The sequence below is a fragment of the Myotis daubentonii genome, chromosome 4 (genome assembly GCF_963259705.1).
Source record: "Myotis daubentonii chromosome 4, mMyoDau2.1, whole genome shotgun sequence".
In the NCBI taxonomy this organism is placed as follows: Eukaryota; Metazoa; Chordata; class Mammalia; order Chiroptera; family Vespertilionidae; genus Myotis; species Myotis daubentonii.
Genome location: NC_081843.1, coordinates 36,333,528 through 36,346,155, shown reverse-complemented (window position 1 = coordinate 36,346,155; position 12,628 = coordinate 36,333,528). Strand labels below are relative to the sequence as shown.

The 12,628-nt window shown below is 48.5% G+C and overlaps 1 protein-coding gene across 2 annotated transcripts; it reads right to left on the bottom strand.

Annotated features, from left to right (window-relative positions):
* Positions 1-2,796: 2,796 nt before the first annotated feature.
* Positions 2,797-10,805, bottom strand: LOC132233284 (paired immunoglobulin-like type 2 receptor beta). Of its 2 annotated transcripts, XM_059693695.1 has the most exons (5): positions 10,526-10,799; positions 9,833-10,237; positions 7,984-8,181; positions 4,800-4,849; positions 2,797-4,374 (listed from the first exon to the last, which is right to left on the bottom strand). In XM_059693695.1, the coding sequence occupies exons 1-5, from the start codon at positions 10,587-10,589 to the stop codon at positions 4,246-4,248; spliced, it is 846 nt and encodes a 281-aa protein (XP_059549678.1). In that variant the 5' UTR covers positions 10,590-10,799; the 3' UTR covers positions 2,797-4,245. The 2 variants fall into 2 exon arrangements, with proteins under 2 accessions (XP_059549678.1, XP_059549677.1); XM_059693694.1 differs by lacking the exons at positions 2,797-4,374; positions 4,800-4,849 and adding an exon at positions 6,325-6,713 and having other exon boundaries at positions 10,526-10,805.
* Between the last annotated feature and the right edge of the window lie 1,823 nt (positions 10,806-12,628).

Sequence of the window (12,628 nt, the reverse complement as noted above, 5' to 3'; positions counted from 1 at the left end):
TTGACAAATAACGCGAATAGACATTTTTCCAAAGAAGGTATACAAATGGTTAACAGATATATGAAAAGATGCTCAACATCACTAATAATCAGGAAAATACAAATCAAAACCACAATGAGATATCACTTCATACCTGCTAGGATGGCTATTATAAAAAAGACAAGAGATAGCAGGTATTGGCAAGGGTGTGGAGAAAAGAGAAACCTTGTGCATTGTTAGTGGCAAAATAAATTGGTGCAGCCACTATGGAATCAGTATGGAGCTCCCTCAAAAAATAAAATAGAATTACCATATGATCCAATAATCCCACTTCTGGTTATCTATTCAAAGGAAATGAAATCCGTATCTCAAAGAGATATCTGCACTCTGATTCTCAATGAAGCATTATTCACAATAGCCAAGATATGGAAACAACCTAGGTGTCCATTGACAGATAAATTGCTAAAGAATGTGTATGTGTACATACATATAAATACACACAGGAATATTACTCAACCTTTAAAAAAAGAAGAAAATCCTTCCATTTGTGACAACATGGATGGTACATTTTTATTTTTAAAAATGAACCTGCCGTAACCGCTTTGGCTCAGTGGATAGAGAGTGTCGGCCTGTGGACTGAAAGGTCCCAGGTTCGATTCCGGTCAAGGGCATGTACCTTGGTTGCGGGCACATCCCCAGTAGGAGGCGTGCAGGAGGCGGCTGATCGATGTTTCTCTCTCATCGATGTTTCTGACTCTCTATCCCTCTCCCTTCCTCTCTGTGAAAAATCAATAAAATATATTTTAAAAAAAATGAACCTGTCTTTTGACCCAGTGATCCCACTTCTGGGAATATATCCTAAGAATCCTGAAACACCAATCAGAAAGGATATATGCATCCTTATGTTCATAGCAGCATTATTTGCAATAGCCAAGATCTGGAAACAGCCAAGTGTCCTTCAGTAGATGAGTGGATAAAAAAGCTATGGAATAGCCCAGCCAGTGTTGTTCAGTGGTTGGGTGTCGACCTATGAACCAGGAGGTCAGGATTTGATTCCCAATCAGGGCACAAACCAGGATTGTGGACACGATCCCCAGTAGAGGGCATGCAGAAGGCAGCTGATCAATGATTCTCTCTCATCATCTCTCTCTCTCTCTCTCTCCTCCCCCCTCTCTCTCCATCTCCCTTCCTCTCTGAAATCAATAAAAATATATTTTCAAAAATAAAAAAATATTTTAAAAAGGCAGTAGTATATTTATACAATGGAATACTATGCAGCCATACAAAGAAGGAAATCTTACCTTTTGCAACAGCATGGATGGACCTGGAGAGTATTATGCTAAGTGAAATAAGCCAGCCAGAGAAAGACAAATACCATGTGATTTCACATGAGGAATCTAATAAACAAAATAAACTGAGGAACAAAATAGGTCCAGAGGCATGGATGCATGGAACAGACTGACAGCTCTCAGAGGGGAGGGAGGAGGGGGAACTGGATGAAAGGAAGTGAAGGGATTAGCCAAAGAATATATATGCATAATCCACAGACACAGACTGCAGTGTGGTGATGGCCAGAGGGGAAGAGGGGCAGGGGCTGGGTGGAAGCGGGCAAAGTGTGTATGTGGGGAAGTGGGGACATCTGTAATAGTGTCAACAATAAAAATAAAGTGGGGGGGGGGGAAGGCATCACCACACCCAAGGTTTTCTCCTGTTATCTTCTATCTGTAGTTTTGTGGTTTACATTTAGGTCTATGATCCATTTTGAGTTAATTTTTTTTAAGAGTGTAAGGTCTGTGTCTAGATGATTCTTCTTTGCATGTGACTGCCCCATTGTTCTAGCACCATTGTTGAAGAGACTATTAAAAATATTTTTATTTATTTCAGAGAGGAAGGGAGAGGGAGAGATAGAAACATCAGTGATGAGAGAGATTCACTTATCAGCTGCCTCCTGCACTTCCCGTACTGGATATTGAGCCCACAACCTGGGAATGTGCCCTTACCAGGAATCCAACCTTGATCTCCTGGTTCATAGGCCGACGCTCAACCACTGAGCCACACCAGTTGGGCGAGATTGTCTTTTTTCTTTTTCTTTATTGTTTTCAAGTATTACGTATGTTTCCTTTTTCCCCCATTGACCTCTCCCCGGCTGTTCCCACCCCACAACACATGCCCTCAACCCCCTACTGTCTGTGCCCATGGGTTAGAAATTATCTTTATTCCATAGTATTCCTTTGCTCCTTCATCAAAGCTCAGTTAACTATGTAGGGATCCATTTCTGGGCTCTCCATTTAAAAATTATCTATTTATTTATTTATTTATTTATTTATTTTTAGAGAGAGAGAGAGAGAGAGAGAGAGAGAGAGAGAGAGAGAGGAAGGGAGGGGAGAGAGGAAACATCAATTTGTTGTTCTACCCATTTATGCATTCATTGGTTGATTTTTGTATGTGCCCTGACTGGAGATCAAACCCAGAATCTTGGCATATTGGGATGATGCTCTAACCAACTGAGCTACCCAGCCAGGGCTGGGCTCTCCATTTTGTTCCATTGACCTATTTGTCTGTTCTTTCACCAATACAATTCTGAAGCTTTATAGCAAGCATTGAAGTAGACTGGGGTCAGTCCTCCAACTTTGTTTTTCTCCTTCAATATTGTGTTGGCTACTCTGCATCTTGCCTATCCATATAAACTTTAGAATAAGTTTGTCAATGTCCATAAAATAATTTGCTGGAATTTTTAATTAGAATTGCATTGAATCTATAGATAAAGTAGGGAAAAACTGACATCATGACAATATTAAGTCTTACTACCCACAAATATGAAATATCACTTGATTTACTTAGTTCTTGATTTTGTTCATCAGAGTTTTATAATTTTTCTCATATAGATCTGTATATAGTTTGTTAGAGTTATACCTAAGTATTTCATTTTTGAGGAGGATGCTAATGTCAATGGTATTATGCTTTCAATTTCAAGTTCTACTTGTTCATTGTTGGTATGTGAGAAATCAATTGACTTTTATATATGAATCTTGTAACCTGAAACCTTGCTATAATCATTGAATAGGTCCATGAGGGTCTTTTTGTGTGTTGTATTTTTTTGTGTGTGTGTGTTAATTCTTTCAAGTTTTCTATGTGGACTATCATGTCATTTGCAAAAAAGTCTGAGGAAAAAGAGGCTAGAATGGTGCCAAAGGGCCAGCTCCTGGTGGGGACAGAAGGACCTGGATCCCAGGAGCCACTGCCTCAGGAGGCTGGTAGTGTACCCGCTGACGATGAAACCTCCAGTGAACTGAACCTGTAGCAACTCATGGAAGATGTTGGGGGAAGAGTTGGAACAGAGGGTGAAGCCACAGCATACAGATGACCAGAGTTCAACATGGCTTCTTTGAGGAGTCCTTTTGTGCTCCTTTGCTCTCTTCCTCCGGAACAGGAGGAGAGCCTCTCAGAAGGTACATAGAGCTGGTATGTGTTGGGGTTAGTCACTGGCTACAAGGTGAATTGACTAAATTAAACCAGTTTATATGTTAACTAAACCGGTTACTGGTTTACTTGGTTTGGTCATCCCTAAGTAGATGCTTCCTTTTGGCTTCTCTCCCTCCTCCTCCGTGTCACTAACATCATTGTTTCTGTGGGAGGCCTGTACAGTATAGGAATCTGGGAAGGCAATGACATCTTAGTCCTGGGTGAAGGACATCGAGAAGAGAAGGAGTAAGTTCAAATCCTGGCTCGCCATTTGCTAGCTGTGTGGCCTTGAGAAAAGCACAGAAACCATTCTGGTTCTTCATTTCATGTCTCAAATGAGTACATCCTATGCCATATAGGGTTGCTTATGTTTAAGTGAGGTGATGCATGTAAAGGCTTAAATTGTAAGGGAAGTAGAGTGGTTGGGCTGGAGGGCAGACCTTGGGTTACAGCTGCCTAACAGTGTTCAGGGACTTGCAGTCATTGAGCAGAAGCACTAGAGGAGGGGTCTTGGGCATGAGCTATGTATTGTAGTTTATATTTGGCAAGAAGGACAGAAGTTGAAGGTGACATCAATTTTTTTTCCTAGATGCATGCAGGCAAATCCTACAGGTACTTTTATTTTTGTGGGCAAGGGAACGAGACGAAGAGGGAACTGGAGCAGATGGCTATTTTTCTTCGGTCCTTGGTGGCCTTTGACCCCTGCTGGCTTCTGAGTCATCGGTGTCTGGCTGGGATTGTTATGGGAAGTGGTGATCCTTCTGTGCAGCTTACTCTAAGGAGGTCGTCACTCAGTCACACTCCTTAGGTCTTTAACATAGAGTATAGGGTCTCTTCCTGGGGGCTCTCGTGGAGAAGGTGGCTGGGAGGTGCTGTCGGTGAGGGTGAGGTTGAGTTGGAGAGGGTAAGGGAGGCATAGAGGATGCTGTCAACCTGTGTGAGAACAGAGAAAAGGGGTTAGAAGTGGAGGGGGAGCTGACCTCATCTTACATCAGTGATCTCATACCTGAGTGCCCTGCTGATACCACAGTCCCTCTATTCTTTCCACCCCTACTTCTCCAAGCTTCTCTCTAATTCTTTCAGGCTCTAGTCTGAGCTACTTACTTTTGGGTCCAGCTTGGAGTCTCTAGAAAAAAATTAAAATGTGCCAGGATCAGAGGCATGGCAGCCAAGGTAGAGAAATGGGCAGAGGGCTCAGTAGTGCGGTCATCTGCTAGGTCAGGACCAGGGTCCATGGGAGGGATGGGTGAGGCATGGGAAAGAGGAAAACGCTGAGGGGCACGTGTGTGGGGAGAGAGTGTGTAAGGCAGAAGGAAGGGCCAAGGTGGAGAGTGGGAAGTGATGGTGGTAGAACTGACCTTTATGCCCCATGTTCTCGTGCTTCTCCTCAGTGTTATGGAAGGATCCCCTGCATGGGAAGGAAAGGGGAATTGTGTCAGAGGCTGGGTAGAAAGGAGTCAAAACCCGCATCAGGCTGGTTCTCTTCGGGGCTCTGCGACCTGCTTGGACCTACTCAGAAGATGTAGGCAATGGTGTGAGGCTCTCAGAAGGAGGCTGCCTGGAAGAGCTTTGAGAGGCAGTGTGTGGTGCAGCCCAGGAGAGGCCCCTGAGTGCACCTGAAGGAGGGCTGTTCTAGGGAACCGCTGTTGTAGGAAGGGGCACAGGAGGAGAAACCAGAGCGGTGAATTCCTGTCCTCTCTGCCTCGGTTAAAACTGGAGAAGGAAAACCAGCGGCGCTCATCTCACAGCCTCGGGGTGGGTGCTCAGGCCTCGGTCCCCAGGAGGAGACACCATCCTGGGATGGGTGAGTAAGGCAGCTGGCAAAAGTCAGCGAGGGAGAGAGGGTGGGAGGGGGTTTAGGGAAGGGAAAGTGTAGAAATGGGAAGAAGGATGGAGAAAAGGAAACTGGTGGGAGGGTGAGGAGGACCAGTGCTCAGGGCAGGAAGGAGATCCCAGCACAGAGGAGAGGAGGCCAGGCTGGGGGCTGAGGGGGGAAGGTGCTCTGAGAAAAGGCAGACGGCAGAGATGATGGAGGCAGATGATTCTTGTGGTTCCTTTGAGCACCTCACCAGGGAAAAAGGCAGAAAGTACAATGAGCAAAAAGAGGAAAAATGTGGGAAAGGTAGATGTGTTCCAGAAGGATGATGGCCAAGATGGAAAGAAAATAGGATGAACAGAAGGAAAAACTTAGGAAGAGGGACAGAGAAGGTGAAAAGAGGATACCAGAGAAAGAGAAAAGGGAGACATTCTGGGAAAGAATCAGAGAAAGTAATGAGATCCTCTGTTCTTAGTAGGAGAAGTGCTGACCTGTTATGGAACATAAGAAAACGCGGATGGGAAAGTCGAGGATGAGAGCAGCTGTGAAAGGCATCCTAGCGCTGTCCTCAGAAGGAGCTTCCCGTCTCCTAAGTCACCCCCCGCCCCCCGAAACCCCTATGTCTCACTTTGAAGACAAACACTCACCTAGCTGGGGCTCCGGTTTGGTTCACAGACCTGCAGAGGAACCAACAGCATGTCAGTGTGCCTTCCACGAACAGCATCTCTCCTGCCTTTCTGCCTCATCCTACTCTGAGGCCATCCTTGGATAAACCAGGGCAGCAAAGCAGCTCTGCTGAAACCCCTGCTGGAAGGGCCTAGGACTCAGAGTGGCACCAGCTGGCATCCTGAGGCTGCCCACACCTCTCCTGCTTTTGTCCTCAACACCAAGTCAGGAGAGCAGCTCTTCTCTGCACCCTGTGCCCCCTTCACCCTGCCCTCGCTCCCCAACGTTCCCTCTGCTTCCTTCCTCTTTTCCTTCAACTCCTTGCAATCCCTCAACCTTCTCCTTCCACTGCTGAGCCTGGCCCACCTTCCCTCCCCTCCCCGTCCCCCCCCTCAGGCACCATCGCTCCTCCTGCTGTGACAAACCAGCTTCTTATGCTTTCCTTTGAGTGGTGGCTGTTTCTCTCTCCTACCTCTGAACCTCAGGGCTGGGATCTGTGTTTACACTGCAGCCTGTTCCTCTCTTCCACCGAGGACTCTGTTGTTCCTCCCCACCTCCCTGCACTCTCCCCCCCAGCCTCCTTCTCAAGTCTCTCCACAGCATTTCCCAAGCATTTGGCCCCAGTTCACACACATCCTCTCCACCACTGCCCACCTTCCTGTGGGGTCTCATCATCCACAGGGACAATCCTCGCAGACACTGGACTCACCCATCCCCCAACTCCAGTGACCTCCACTCCACTCTGCCATACCCTGGACATTATTTTTTTTAATCACTGGGAATGAAAAGTCTGAAATATTAAATGCTAGTATTATTTTGGTGCAAATGATAAGGTAGGGAGATAATGTTATCTCAAATGGCTATGCAATTGTTCTAGTAATATGTATTGATTATACATGCTACCTTTTAACCTACTAAATTCCTGCATATATTTGGGTCTACTAGTATTTTTATCCTGCCTATATTTGAATTTTTTCTTTTCTTCCATTACTTTATCTTTTATATGCTAGCATTGCATCCTTTAATTATTGTAGCTTAATAATTATAAGTGCTGATGCTCATCTAGTTGAAGAATCATTTTTCTCCCTGAACCATGGTCTTTGACTGTTTATGTTCCCTAATTCACTTGGTAGTTTCATCACAGCCTGTTCACCCAAGTTGTAAACATGGGACTTCTGGCTCCCTCACACCTACATCAATCCAACCCCCATATCTTACTTGTTCCTTCTTAACCTTTTCCAAGATCTGTCGCTCTCTTTCCACTCAAGCTGGCACTGCATGCCCTGGTCTAATGCCCTGGTCCCTCCACTGCAGACTGGATGTATCTGCAATACCAAGTGAGGTTGCCATCTGGCTGCTTCACATTGCCTTTGGGATCTAAGGCTTTTGGATGTGATTTACAAGGTCCTCTTTCCCCATCTCCTGCCTCCTCCACAGCACTGAGCTACTTACAGTTCCACAAATGGTTTCCTTCTCCTGAAAGAACAGTGACCTCTACACCATCCTTGCCACTTGCCTGGCTAATTCTTTTTTATTCTTTGAGACTTTTTTGCAGGTGTCACTTCCTCTGGGAAGTACTCCTTGGTTACCCCCTCCTTTATTGCAACTACTTTAGCTCTTTCCAAATGAAGCAATAAGCCCTTCAGGCAACTGGCCCCACCCCTTCCTTCCCCAATTAGTTCCATGAAAGGGTCTCTGCTTTGTTTACTTTTGTATCTCTAATTACAAGTCAGGCCCTAGAAAACAGGTACCCCACCAATGCTCGCTGAGCTCAGTCAACTTCTTGTTTCTTCTTCTCTCTAAATTTTTCATGGCAGACCCTCCCCTCTCCATGAACAAAAAGGAGAGGACGGATGAGAAATGATTAAGTCAAGAAAAGTTGTGGAGAGGGGCTGGTTTAGAGCCATGATTTTCAAACTTGATCACTCCCAGACAGCACTTGAGGAGATCATTAACAACGATTCCCAAGACTAGACCTCATCCCAGCAGGGATCTGCAATCATCCTGGTGCAGGTGATTATGGGAAGCCTGGGGAGAGAGGAGGGTCCTGGACCACTCACCTTTGCTTCTCTTCCACATGAGGTAGACCATCAGTCCTAAAATTGCAATTTTGAGCACAGTGCTGACCACTGCCATGCTGACCACAACTTCCTTACTCAAGGGCCAAAACCCTGATCTCCCTTTGTTCCCTGGGACACCGAGGCCATCTGTGGTGGTGGTGCTGGTGCTGGTGGGGTCCTTGGTGGTTTTCTCAGTGGCTGAGAAGACATGAGAAATAAGCAAATTCTTCCTTAGGGGATTGGAGTATCTGAGTGAAACTGTCACATCCTGTTCCCTAGTTTGGGGAACATTGGGGGTGGGGAGCAACCCTCTGAAGCTCTCACACCAGGAGAGGAGTAACAAGGTGAAATGCTGAAGGCTTATCACATATATCATTCAGTTCAAATCCTGAATCTACCACCGATCAGTGGTGTATTTCATCACCTACAAATAGGGATAACTAGATCACAGGACTTAAAAAACCCATTTATTGTGGTCAAAGACACATAACATAACATTTATCATTTTAACCATGTTTAAGTCAATGTAGTGGCAGTAAGTACATTTACATTGTTGTGTAACTCTCACCACCATACACTTCTTTCTAAAATAAAACTCATCCCATTTGAACAACTCCCCATTCTCTCCTTCCTCAGCCTCTGACAACCACTATTCCACTTCCTGTTTTTATGAATCTGACTATTCTAGACACCTCATATAAGTGGAATTTCCCAGTATTTGCCCTGGAGACAGGAAAACCCATGTTTAAGATTCCATGCCCCACTAAGCAATATAGGAAGAACTATTAGTGCAACACACCCCATATTGGGTTAAAAATAGGTCAGGATAACAAGATGATTCAGTCAATAGGTGAGGTAAGAGGCTAGTGGTTCAGAGAGTAGGCTCTGAGGTTACATTGGGTTCAAAACCCATCGGCACTAGTGGGAATTTGGGCCAGTGTTTAGGCTCTGCAAGCCTCAGTTTCCTCATCTGTAACATAAAGATGATAGCAGTACCTACTGTTATTGTGGGGTCATGGTGCAGACTCACTAGGGCAATGCATACCAAGGATTCAGCCAGACAGTGCACAGTAAGCAGGAACTGCCCTTATTGCTGTTGCAGAGGGACCTCTAACAACCAGGACAGAGGAACAGGAGCAGGATGGAGAAGGGGACAACACAGAGGCTCCCATGTTGTGTGTGTGTGTGTGTGTGTGTGTGTGTGTGTGTGTGTGTGTGTGTGGTGGGGTGGAGCCCTGAGAGAGGCAAGGAAGGTAAAGAGGATTAAGACAGAAAGAGGGAGATGGAGGAGAATAAAGAAATGGGACTGGGAAGGGAGCATTGAGGGTCATGTTCTGGGAAGCAGGGAGATTGGGACAACAGGTGCTGGGGTGTTACCAGGGGTGGAGGGAGGGGTGGGAATTCCTTGGGCCGATATGGGGTCCCTCCTGTGTGTGCCAGGCTGAGCTCATGGCTGTGGGGGGACACAGACGTGGGGCTAGCTGGGGCTCCACCTGCAGACACAGGACAAAGGAAAGCCAGGCCACATCCTGTAAAAGTCAAGTCCGCCTGGAGGACATGGGGTGAAGGCAGGAGGCAGGGCTGGAGCCCCAACGTGGAGCAAGAAGGAGGATAACCGGGGAGCCTGGAAGGTCTGAAGCCTGGGGATGGGGTGGGGCTGGATCTACGGGGCAGTGAGGGAGGGGCAAGGAAGGCAGCCCACGTTGGGGGAGATCACGGTGAAAAAGGTAAAGCTGGCAGAGGCTGGCAAGCAGTCAGGGAGAGGCGTTTGAGAGAAAGGTCAGGAAGAGAGGCGCCTGGACCAGTCCTGGGGGATGAGGGCACCCGTGGCCGGGGCAGCGGGACTCACCTCTGGTGATGGTGAGTTTGGTCCCTGGGATGGACTGCCACACCTTCTCGCCTTCGTTCCGTGTGGTCAACCGGACTTGGCAGAAGTAGCTACGTCCATCCTCTCTCCACAAGTTGGAGATCCGGAGGGAGCCGTTCCTCTGGCCCTTTGCCCAGTTCAGGGAGAGGCGGTTTTTAAAATCCTTATGGATGAACGGTGAGGTGGTGAACGGCGGGGTTGTGTTGTAGATGAACTCTCCATGGAAGTCTTTCCATCTCCAGGATATACGCACGTTGGGGTCGCTGGCTAACTCCCAGGGGTAACAGAAGGAGAAGGGGATGTCGATGGAGCCACCCTCAGGGGCTGAGAGGTGCTCTGGTTGGTGGACTTCATAATTAAGGTTTGAAGTGCATTTTGCTGAGCCACCTGGAGGAGGGAGGGAGAGGGAGGGACTTTGAAGCCACTTGGAGGGACCGAGAAGATAACCCCGGACCATCTGGCACCCTCACCTACGGGCGGAAGTGTGGCAGAGAATAGGACTGGCCCTCTGGCTGGGCGGGTAGAAAGGAGGGTGAGGGATGTGGGGGACCCAGCACTGTGGGACCAGCCCAGCCCAGCTCACTGCTGTGGCAGGTGGGAAGCCTGGCTGGCCACAGCCCCTCCCTGGGGCTCCCCTGGGGCCCTGGTCAGAGCCAGGGGGTCCTGGCCACTCACCAGCCTGCAGAGCTGCTGGCGGCAGCAGGGGCAGCAGCAGGAGCAGCAGCAGGGGCAGACCCATGGCCTCGCTCTCCGCTCTCCTCGGGAGGATGAGAAAACAAGCAGCGCCTCTAGGCCAGAGGGGAGGCTGTGTGGAGGGGCTGCCTCAGGCTAATCTGACCACCGGAGAGGCAGGACCAGGCTCCTTCCGAGGACTGGGAGGTGGGAGCCCTCCCCAAACATGCCTGCCCAGGATGGGCCGCACTTCCGTTTACAATCTGGCTTCTTCTTTTCTGATATTGCCAAAGAGCTTCCCCTGTGGTCAGTGACCAAGAGCCATGATATCGGCCCCCCAGTCCCCACCTTCATGCTGATGGGTGTGGTCCTGACCAGGGCTGCCTGGGGCCTCTCCCCTCCCACCTCAACACCCTGTCTCTGCCAGGGACTTTCCCATCTCCTTAGGAGTCAGTCCCGTCTCTGTCTCTCACTCGCTCTCCTTTTCTCTGCTTCTCTGAGTGCCTCTCAGCCTCTGTTTCTCTCATTGCAGGGGAAGGGGCAGCAGCAGGACCAGCTCAGGCTCTTTCAAGAGAGGAAAGGCAGCCAGGAGTCTCTGTCCAGCTACAGCCCCTGGAAAAGGAGGCGGGAGGTGCTGGTGGAGATGCCCCCAGCCCCAGCCCCAGCCCCACCCAGGTGCATCCAGCTGGCTCTTGGCCCCTCGCCCTCCCCTGTAGTTCACAGGCAGAAACAAGACCCACAGGCCCATTCTGTTCCCTCTGCATCTCCCCCGCGCTGGGATAAGAGGTGAGTGTGGTCTGACCCTTCCATCTCCCCAGAGAGTGGCTTTCTGGAGGCCATGCCTTTACCCACAGAATTCAAGTGTGGATCTGCAGGGCCCTCTGTTCTCACCCTTCGCTTATGAGACAACCAAGGCTCGGAGAGGGTGTGCCCAAGTCCGTGACTCTCAAGTGATGGGTCCAGGACTGGAACTCCACTCTTGCTGAAGCCACAGAGCCTTCTGGATGCTTCCACCTGGCTGCACCACAGAGTCTCCAGGCCTCAGCACCAGAGTGCAGAGCTCTGGGGTGAGCCGCAGGAGGCTGTATTTTTATAACGCTCCTTAGATAGTCCCATCTACCGCTGTGGGAGCCCTGGCTAATCCAGAGTCTTCCATGGACAGAGGGGCTTAAGGCTCAGAGCAGTAATGGGTCACCCCAGGGACAGTCCCTGGGACCATCCCTACTGGAGGGCACTGCCAGCCTGTGACGTGGTGAACGGGGTGAGAGGTTGGGAACTGGGACCTTTGGTGACTCACAGGAGGCTCTGCCCATTGCCTCCCCGAATGAGGTTGCCATCAACTTACTGAGTAGACTGTGGGAGTGGGTGGGCATGATTTCATCAGAGGAAGTGGCCTTGGTTTTCTGGAGATGGAAGCAGCGGACAGACTTCCTTCCTTCCTTCCTGCCTTTATTTATTTATTTAAAATGTTTTTATTGATTGCAGAGGGGAAGGGAGAGGGAGAGAGAGAGAGATAGATACATCAATGATGAGAGAGAATCATTGATTGGCTGCCTCCTGCATGCCCCACACTGGAGATTGAGCGTGCAACCGGGCATGTGCCCTGAGTGGGAAATGAACCATGACCTCGTGGTTCGTAGGTCGATGCTCAACCACTGAGTCACGGCAACCAGGCCTGACTTCCTTTTTAATCAGTTTCTTCCCCAATCCTAACAGGTTTCTTCTACATTTCTCCCACAGTCAGCAAGGCAGTCCCCGCCTATCTCTGTATCTGCTTTCCTTTACCCCCTCCCCAAGGCCTGAGAAGAAATGTTTCCGGTTTTTGAGTCAGGCACTAAACATCCTCTTATCTGAGTCAGGCACTAAACATTCATTGCCTCATTTCAGCTTTGCAGCATTCTGTGGTGGGTGTACTGCTATCTTCACTTTACCCACAGGGATGTTGAAGCATCTTCACTCTGTTGACGAACTCCTTGTCTCTTCTTCCTTGTTCCTTCTACCTGCTGTAATTTAATTTAGTCCATTTCAAAACTTTTCTCTTGTCACCCACATGCCTGAAGGGGCAAAGAGAGGGAACAGTTATCAGGACCTAAAATAAGTGCCCCT